Genomic DNA, 9,996 nt, shown 5'->3' with positions numbered 1-9,996 from the left:
CTAGCTCTGATCTAAACCCATGTTTTGCTGACGCTTCCTTACGAGTGGTATTGCAATTAAAACTCAGCACTTGGTTAATTCCTGCTGGTTCTGTTCACTCCTCCTACACAATCGATAGCCTTGTACATTTCTTTAGGTTGCTTTTACCCCTGTTTATTTTCTGGTGAGAGCTCGAAAGGAGACAGTTCTTTCCATTTCCTTTCAAAACCCTTCTCCCTCAAAGGGAGGTCTGTAGAAACATGGCAAGGAATTCCAAGAGACCAAATTCCCCCTGGTCAATGAACCTTATTTTTGTAACAACAACAACAACAACAACCAAAAATAGAACCTGTACAAATAGGTAAAACAGCTGAAATCAGCTCTCTCCAGTCCTAAAAAGGAGATAGAAGGGAAAAACAAACAGCCCAAGTACTGAGCATTATTTATATTGCTTGGGGGTAGGAAAACGAAAGAAGAAAATACAGCAGGAAGAAGAAATAAACAGGAGGAGAAAACTTCATCTCACCCCTTTTTCTTCCAGCTATATTTGGCACTGCAGAGGATAGGCAGAAATGGGAAAGGTGCAGTATCTCTATTAAGTGATGACTGGAGTACAGGTCATTCCCACTATTAACTTATTAGGAACACTTACATAGCAATATAAAAAGGTTTAAAAAAAACCCCAAAACTGAAAACTCCAATGTAAACTGGATATCTGTGATCTCATAGCTGTACACACTGCTCCTGGATCTGCTGCCTACTCTCTAGGTCTCCCCATACTGCTGGTAAGGGAAAAGACAGAAGGATACAACAGCAGCAGCACCAAGCTGGACATGTTCTCAAGCCCCTGCAAGACTCAGGTTTTATAACTGTCTCCATAGCCGAAAATGTCCTTTCCACTGGCATCAAGTGCCCAATGCCAAAAGGACACACGGCTCCTGCAGCTCCTGGGAAGGCAGAAATTTCAAGGAAAGAAACAAATAAATGAAAGAGACCAAAGCACGAATATCTGAGAGCAGGGTTAGATTCATATCTGCATCCATTCTTCCATGCCACAGCAGAGCCATGCGCACACAGCTACAACATCTGTACTGCAGCACAACCCGTGCCCACGGAGCGCAGTTTGTATCCATCGAGCCTACAATTTCCTATCAAGGTGCTATTGAGGATCTGGTTACCCAGCGAATCTTTCATCTCAGTAAGTCTGTATCAAATACAACCTCATCCTCTGTATCAGCCACAATCAAAATACTAGTGCAATCTATATTTGTAAAGCCATATCTTCATTTTAAACCAGTTTATACTCATATATTCTATCAAAGGGGACCATGTCCACAGAGCAACATCCATTCTGCCAAGACGGATTCTAGCCACACAGCTGCTCTCTATACCATGTCTGTTTCATCAGCAACATCCCCAGTACCAGAAGAGTTTGTATCCACAGCCAAGACTTTGTATTAAAAAGATTTAGAAATTATTTACCAATCCAGACCTCTCCAAGCACCTCACATGTGTTGCCCAGAGCAATGAAAACCAAAATCGTGTGTCCATGGTAGAGGGGAAGGAAAGGTCTTCATGTGGCAATCACGTTGAGATTTTCTTCTTGTTTAAAAAAATAATTCAATGTCAGGAAGGGAACATGTGTCTGCTCCGAAGTGTGGGGGGCTGGAGAATCCCTGTAATTTCATCCCTTGCCACCCCTTTCTTTACTCAGCATTGATGAGAACTTCACAGAAAGCATCAGTTGTTTGTTTCCCCCTCTTCCTCATCAAAGGACTGCACCCCAGAGGAGGTGACATCTGAGACTTTGCGGCTCAGTGCAGCATGTTCCATCTCCTCTCGAGGAGACAGCGATTCCAGGTCCCGGCACACTGCATCATCCTCCTCTGGAGACGGCTTCTTGTTTAGGAGAGGAGCCTTCTCCAGCTGTGGGTTCCCTTCATCCTCAATGTGGTCCTCCATGTACGTGCTGGACTCTGCCCCACACTGAGCAGTCTGCAGGGGCCACACGTGGACCAGCCCTGTGCTCTGGATGAAGTTCTGCTCCTGCCGCTGTTGCTGCAGCTGCTGCTGCTGGAGAAGGCTGCTCTGAATCAAAATGCTTTCCTGAAGGTTTGTCTGGGATTCATCAAAATTCTGGCCTAAGTAGGAGGCAGTTGCTGGGGAAGCGATGAGGGACTGGTCACTGGTCTCCCAGGCGTCGGATGAACCTAAGCAATACATGCCCTGTGAGACGTAGGAGTGAGGCCAACTATCATACTGCGTCTGGGCCATATGCTCTGCAAGTGAAGGAGAGAAAGAACACAGTTAGACACTTTGTCTAAGCCAACCTGGCTTATACAGATAGCTTATGTGCCTGTGCGTGCCGCTGTACTGTACAGGGTAGATAAATCCTTTAGAGGGGAGGAAAAGTCACTTCTAGGCAGTAGGCAGATGAACTTGGTTATACCCACAATTGACTGCAAGAGCTGTCAGCTTTCCACAGTTGTGCCCCAAAAAGGCAAAGGAACTGGGCTTTGGAGCCTCCCTGTTAGTACTAGATTCCTTGGGCAGCTCCACAAATAGGTGATGCCTCTGCTATATCCGAATCATAAAAATTGAGGCTACAGAATGAAAGAGAGTAGAGGGAAATAGGGCAACATGAAAACAAGAGGAGGGAAGGGGTGTTCCAAGACTAGCAAGAGGCACCAGAGCTCACCTTGGCTCTCCATTAGTTCTTGATAATTCTCAGAGTAGTTGCCTGCTGGGTTCTCCTGATTTGAGTTTACACTCACATCCTCGCCATCCATGGAGGACCAGGCCATGAGAGTTGCCTCAGAAATAGCAAACTGTTCCATCACTCCTGTGCCAAAGGAGACAGGGAGGGGAAGCAGGGATGTGTGAAAGCCTCTACTTCTCATCACACTCCTTAATCTCATCTCTTCACACTGTCCCACTCAGCATGTCCCATCCTACCTCAGCAACACCCATCACCCACAATTGGCTCTCACCCTCTCCACCTCTGCATTCCATTGGCAATACTCCAACCACAGTCTCTCTCTCCTTCAGCCATGTGAACTATCCACAAGCTCTAGGCTCCTACACTTTGGTCCCTCAAGGTTTCTGCTCTGGGACATCCCAACCAATCCAATCCACATGCCAAGAAGTTAGTGCTACCTGCAAGGAACCGGGCTTCCTTTTCACCATCGCTCAGATCTGAGTAGGCATCAGCGTCTTTGCGTGCTGTCTCATGCGTGTGCTGCTGCTGCTGGCTGTTACCTTTGCCCCAGCCTTGCCACTCAATCATGTGAGCCACCCGGCCTTGGCCCATAGCTGTTGGCTTTGTGACATGGTCCTTCATGCTGCGAGATATCCCTAAGGGGCCAGACGTTAGAAAACAAGGAGGGGCTATTACACAGCTCCAGGGTTGTCTGCCACACTGTTTACCTCTCACGGAAGTGGAGTTTCTCCCCTCCTTTCCTGATGGGGTTCATGCCTGGGGTTGGATGTCTCCCACCTCTCACTGTATCACTCTCCATCTTTCCTTGAACTGGCTCTTAGAAGGAGGAAAAAGGGAAACCCCAAATATGAAAGACAATTTCCTTCCTTGCCTAGAATCCATTTAGGACAGATTTGGGCATGAAGGATGAGGCCTGGAAGTGAGCAAACTGAGAAATAAAAAATGGGGTTAATCCCAAGGCTGCTTGAGGGTAAGCAATTGAAGATGTCTGAGCTGGGGTGCATGGTGCAAAGCTGACAGGAGTAAGACAAAGCTGCTCTTTGAAAGGGCAACAACTGAGAGATTTCTGTATCTAGAACCATAGCGGTGGATATTCCTCTAAGGCCTCAGAAAGGCAAGACTCAGAAAGGAGCAGTTGGGAGAGCAACAGAGGGATATGTGAAGAAGCACAACCGCTGCCAAGGATAAACCCGAATTTTGAGGACCTCACCAGAGAAAGATGATTTAGCCAAAGCCCCAATCCCATAAGCATTGGAGTTGCGTTTCAGTTTGGGGAGGATGGAGGTCGTATCTTCCATGGAGAGCTGAAAAGAGAGAGAATAAGAAAAATTATGTACAGAAAGGAGAAGAGGAAGCAAATTTAAGTGAGAAATAAGTACAAGGACTGCAGAAGCTAAGGGGAAGATGTGGAGCAGAAGCAAGCAATAAGAACAAAAGAAGGGAAAGAAAAATCAGAGGCTATTTAAGCAGGACTGGATATTGCATAGCATTGGGACTGAGTGAGGCAACGTCAGTGGGAGATGCAGAAGTAGTCAGTGAGAAGCTTCCTTTGGCTGCTGCCAGTCTTCTATAGACATGCTGCACTGGTCCCAACTCTGTTAAAGATGTGAGACGTGGCTGATGGATAATTCAGGGAACTTAAAATGGGGAGCTGACACTGTGATAGGCATGACACAGTAATGCTTCATACTATACATATTAATTTTTATGTTACTTTTGGTTTTTATTTCTTCTGATATGGTCTTAATACAATGAATGTGACTGTAGCAGTGATGTTTTAAGCACCTACAACTATCTGTAAAGAAATGAGGTCTACAGCTCTGCTTAATTCCCTTTACTCTCTGTGTTCATCCTCAGTCCCTGAATAACAAGGATAGGAAACTATGGGGACAGGCAGCAGTTACAAGCATCATCATAAAACACAATCCCTCACTGGGTTTCTTCAGAGATGCCAGGCATTGCACGTGAAAGAGTTGCTCTGGAAACTGAGTGTAAACGCAGCGGCTAAGGCATCCTGTAACTTTGGAGCTAGGAATGTCTGTGTGTAACATGTGAGCTTAAGAGCTCAGGAAGCAGGGGAAGAACAGTAAAAAGTGAGAATACAGCCGTTGTTCCATGATACATTTCCTTTAGTGATGAAGCTGTTTGAAGGACTATCTGTGCCCTCACTGGTCATTCCTGCCTGGGCGCTGCTGCTCAGAATCCACCCATTGGTTTCAAGACAGCCTGGGGGCTGTGCTGTGAGCCACCTCATGGAACCAGTCCAGAAAAGAAGCTGCAGAAGGCATCTACCACTATGAGGCTGGAGAACTGTGACACGAAGGCAGGAATGAAGGGGAATGAAGAAAACTCATAAACCAGCTTTGGTACCAAGAAAGATCTATGAAATTATACTGAGAAAGAGCTACATTATGAGAGAGCTGACTTGTGTACCTTGTTTTCACCTAGTCAGGGGTGCAGTGAGGAAAAACAGACAGATTTCTTCTAGGCAGTTGCCGCATACACCATTATTTTCCTGCACAAAACTGTTTCTCTAAGCAAAAGATCCCAAGCCGTAAGTGCCACAAGGAATCATAGAATAGTTAGGGTTGGAAAGGACCTTAAGATCATCCAGTTCTAACCCCCCTGCCATGGGCAGGGACACCTCACACTAAACCATGTCACCCAAGGCTCTGTCCAACCTCCCTGGGCATTCACAACCTCCCTGGGCAACCCATTCCAGTGCCTCACCACCCTCTCAGTAAAGAATTTCTTCCTTATATCCAATCTAAACTTCCCCTGTTTAAGTTTGAACCCGTTACCCCTTGTCCTGTCACTACAGCCCCTAATTCAGCCTAATATTCCCTAATATTCAGCCTGAAAATATTATAAGGGAAAAGCAGTAAGCGTGCACAATTTTGTTACAGATTCAAAAGCTTCTGTAAGGAAATTTTGATCATATTTTAAATATTATATTTCAAAGAAACGACATTTGAATTCTTTTTTATTTCAAAGTACCAAAGAAAGAGATGTCAGTAGGCCAAGGGCTAGTTATAAACATGAGGCCCCTTGATATTCAGTGTCACAAGTGCTTGCCAACCACAGAGAACCAGAAAATGACAGCCATTTATACTACCAAAAAAGGAGCTTCTAATCCTGCTTTTCCAAGAGTACAAAACTATCAAGCTGATTTATGTTTTCTCCTGAGCATAAAAAATAGTTTGGTAGCACCAATATGCATGATTTCATTTTTCGGCTGGTGCTTTAGCATTAGTGAAAATGAATCACATAAAGCCACATTTTTTTCATGGCATAGGTATTAAGAGCAAAATATGTGTTATCTAAATGTTTGCTTGTTTCTTCTGCTGCTTGTTCACCAGAGTTAGCTGGTAATGAGCATCTCCGTCAGGGGACATTAAGAATGCTTCTACAGTTGTACGCAGCTGAAAATGAGGGATCCCTTTCTCCCCATATCCCAGAGAAGATCAAATGATGCTCTAATCAAAGACTACTGATTCTTTTAAACGTGCTGGACAGACCCCTTTTTATCTATCAGTGCCCCTAAATCTCAAAAATAAACCTACAAAATGACACACATTAGTCCCAAAGAGGACAAAGGCAATCTCATAGTCACCTGCAGACCTAAATGCTTGCCAGACAGCAAAAGACACAGAGGAAAACAAGAATTCATCACCGTTCTCCAAGTTATAGACAATTCCCAGAATTTCAGTGGCTCTTAAGCTCTTTTCCAACCCTAACTATTCGATGATTCAATGATTCTATGTTTCCGTTCTGGTCTCCACTGTACTCAATGGCAGACAAACCCTGGTTCTTCCTATGACTAGAAATGTGAACAGTGGTGTGGCATATACTCACATTGATACCATCCCAGGAAAAATCTGTCCGTGTTTGCTAAAGAAAGCACAGAATGAGATCATGTTAATGCAACAAACAAGTTGCAAACATCAAGATGCATCACTTTGAGGCTGACACAAGGAGGAGCTAAACTACCTGTGTATTTTGAGTATAATACAGGGAGTTACAGACTTATTTCTGCTGAGATTATTTTCTCTTGTGGTATTTCAGTTTGTCCATTCTGGCACATTTTCCCTGCACAAATTAGATCCCTTTCACGTATCAGCCATTACAGTACCAATTCATAGTGCATTTCCTTCAGCTGGGAGGACTCGCATCTCAACATCTTGGCTTTGGGGATGTGGACACTCAGGAAAATTTAGATGAATCAGTTACACCTATGGTACTCATTCACATACAATGTTCACTGAGGTATAGTTTATGCTCATCGATTCCTAGATCTGCATTTGATTCAACTGAATTTTCCATACAAGGTTGAGCCCCACAGTTCCTGCCAAGATTCCATGAAACAAGTTTCTTGCAGCTACACTCCAAGCCACCAAGGAATAATAACGAAATAAAAATATCTATACATTAGCATTTCGGAAAGGTTTACAAATTGTGTGTTATTTGGTCATGCTATTTGCGAATGTCATTTGTGATTCCTCAAATATTATGTGTTTCAAATAGCTTTGACCTTTTTATTCATCGTGACTGCATACTCTGAGCCTTACAGAGCTGAAAATTCAGGTATCTAAGATTGAAGAAGCTGCAGTAATTCAGAACAGCAAATGAATCAGCCCTTGAGATGCTGTGTGGTAAATCAGTTGGCAGCGAGTTACTAGGGGGTGCATCCCTAAAATCCAAATGGAGACAACTGTGTTTCTTCAACAGATTTTAGCTGTACTGAGGAAGCTGGGGCAGACACTGTGCTGGACATTTCAAGGAATCCATTATTCAAGGACTGCAGACCTACAGGCTTGTCAGAACTGCCACAGTTTTTCCCATGTTCTGTTCCACTCCAGTCCTGAGTGGTTAAAAGCACTTTCATCTGCAAATTCTTACTGTGGATATTGTGAAGGGAGTGACTCAACTCTATTCAGTGCAAGCCAAACTGCACAGATATGTAAGTCTGATCCTTGAGTGCACAGTGGTATTCTGGTCCTCTCCCAGGCTGCCTCAGTAATGCACAACACCTATTTCTGAGCTCAGAAAGAACTGAAACTTTCCCATCCCCATGGGTAACTGGGTGTGGGACAGGCACTCACCTCAGTGGAAGGTCGATGGAAGCTGCTGCCATGCAGTGAACTGGTGCTGTCCATATTGATTTGGTCCACATCTTTCAGTCCTTTCCAGTCCACTGCAATCACCTCATTTCCTGTGGGAACACATCTAGTCAGGCTTCTGAATGACACTACCATTTGTTCTATGAAGTCTCAGGCCAGCTCAGCTCAGCATACAGGAGAATCACTGAGTTTTAGGCCACAAGAGCCTTAAACCAAACCTTCTGGTTTTAATCAGGCTACCTGTACATCATCAACTATTATATTTCACTCAGTTATCTCCGTATAATCCAGTATCTGAAGGGGGGCTATAAGGATGCTGGGGAAGGACTCTTCATCAGAGTCTGTAGCAACAGGACAAGGGGTAATGGGTTAAAACTTAAACAGGGGAAGTTTAGACTGGATATAAGGAAGAAATTCTTTACTGAGAGGGTGGTGAGGCACTGGAATGGGTTGCCCAGGGAGGTTGCGAATGCTCCATCCTTGGCTGTGTTCAAGGTCAGGTTGGACGAGGCCTTGGGTGACATGGTTTAGTGTGAGGTGTCCCTGCCCATGGCAGGGGGGTTGGAACTGGATGATCTTAAGGTCCTTTCCAACCCTAACTGCTCTATGATTCTATATGAAGACCAGTCATTTGTGTTTTTCTCAAGCATAATGTATGTTTGGCTACAGCTCCTCAGAAAGAAAAAAATCTACCAACTCTTTTGATATTCTATTCCAGTATTAAACCATCATCACTTAAAAAGACATTTCTCCTTTATAATTTGAATTGGTCTGACACCAGCTTAGAGCTGCTGGTGCCCTTGCTTTGCTGTTCTCAGCAAGATTAAAGACCTTTTTAATACCCACCATTACATTTCAGGGAAGTTATTCGTACACTTGCTTGTCTTCTTGACAAACTAAACAGACTGAGATCATTAGATCTCGTACTGTGGAGCACTTTTTCAGTCCCCTTAAAAAATATGTCTCTCTTTTCGAAAGACATTTCAAATGTTTCAGTTCTTTAAAATGTGGACATAAAAGCATACACAGTAATGTATGTAAACCTAAAAATAGTTACTTACTGCTGCTCTTCAAATTAACCCATTGTGCCATAACCTCACAGGAGAATCTCACATTCAGCTGTCTGTTCGCTCAGATCCCTAAGCACTTTGTACAGCTTTCAGGGGTTGTCACCCATGCAAAAGCACAGACTGTGCCATTTGATTTTACATGCGTTTTAATACGAATTAAAGTATTTGATTAAATATTATTATCATAAAATAGAAATTCTAAAATTGAATAAAGAGAAAAATAAGATTAAATTGTAATGAAATTGTAAAAATAAGATTAAATTGTAATGAAAACTAAATGCAAAGTAGCACATTTTAAATAGTCAGCCAAGTAATCAAAACTACCCTATCCAGTTAGCGATTACTTGTACCATCATCAAGCTTTGTTAAAGGTTATTTACTTCCATGTCACAGAGGAAAGGTTGTACTGTGTTGAAACCGGAGCCTTTTGGAACCTGGCAAGAAATACAGCTCCTCAAGTGATTATCTATTCCTGGGATTGATTCACCAATATCAAGTGTATTTGGAATACATGCCATTGCATGTGATTGTTCTATATTCATTACCTTTTAGCTTTCTATTTACTCTTTATAGCAGATTTCTCCTTCACAGACACATGCAAACCCCCTTGCTCATTCTAGCATGTTTACAGTGGCTCATCACTGCACTTCCTGGACTGAAATCTTCTGGCAGTCAAGAGATGCTGTGCTCCACAGGGCCTGCAGGAAGCATGGAGGCACTTACGGGTGGGAAACCTGAGGCACCCATGAACTACAATTTAAAATGCAACAGAAATAATTCGGTCCCTTAGAAAGGTTAAATCCAGTGAGACGATAAGCAGGAGAAAGCAAACGCCATCTGAATCGGTGTCTACCACACCTTCACATCTCTTTCTGAATCAAAACCCAAACCAACAAGGCATATTTTCACCTTCACATGTGAAGTATGTTTCTGCTCATCCGGTTAACTAGAACCAAGTACTTTAGTAGCATCCCACATATGTCTCTGACCAGGCTGAGTAAAGTTGCTCTTTCCCGAGTTGCAGAGAACTTGAAAGGTGATTCCTGTATTGTATGCTACAAAGGTGAGCACAGACGTCAGACACAGCCAGACTTCAGAAGGAGGCACG

At 43.5% G+C, this 9,996-nt stretch overlaps 1 protein-coding gene across 1 annotated transcript; it reads right to left on the bottom strand.

Moving 5' to 3' along the window:
• Window positions 1-1,719: 1,719 nt before the first annotated feature.
• FAM131B (family with sequence similarity 131 member B) lies at window positions 1,720-7,905 on the bottom strand (the record flags this gene model as incomplete). The annotated part of the gene is made up of 6 exons (XM_080614240.1): window positions 7,801-7,905; window positions 6,554-6,589; window positions 3,909-4,002; window positions 3,136-3,333; window positions 2,678-2,821; window positions 1,720-2,258 (listed from the first exon to the last, which is right to left on the bottom strand). Exons 1-6 carry the CDS (start codon window positions 7,852-7,854, stop codon window positions 1,720-1,722), a joined length of 1,065 nt encoding a protein of 354 aa, XP_080470366.1. The 5' UTR covers window positions 7,855-7,905.
• Window positions 7,906-9,996: the final 2,091 nt, after the last annotated feature.

The sequence above is a fragment of the Psittacula echo genome (assembly GCF_963264785.1).
Source record: "Psittacula echo genome assembly, chromosome: 3".
Taxonomy (NCBI): Eukaryota; Metazoa; Chordata; class Aves; order Psittaciformes; family Psittacidae; genus Psittacula; species Psittacula echo.
The sequence above is the reverse complement of the archived record's forward strand: the minus strand, read 5'-3'. Positions and strand labels throughout refer to the sequence as shown.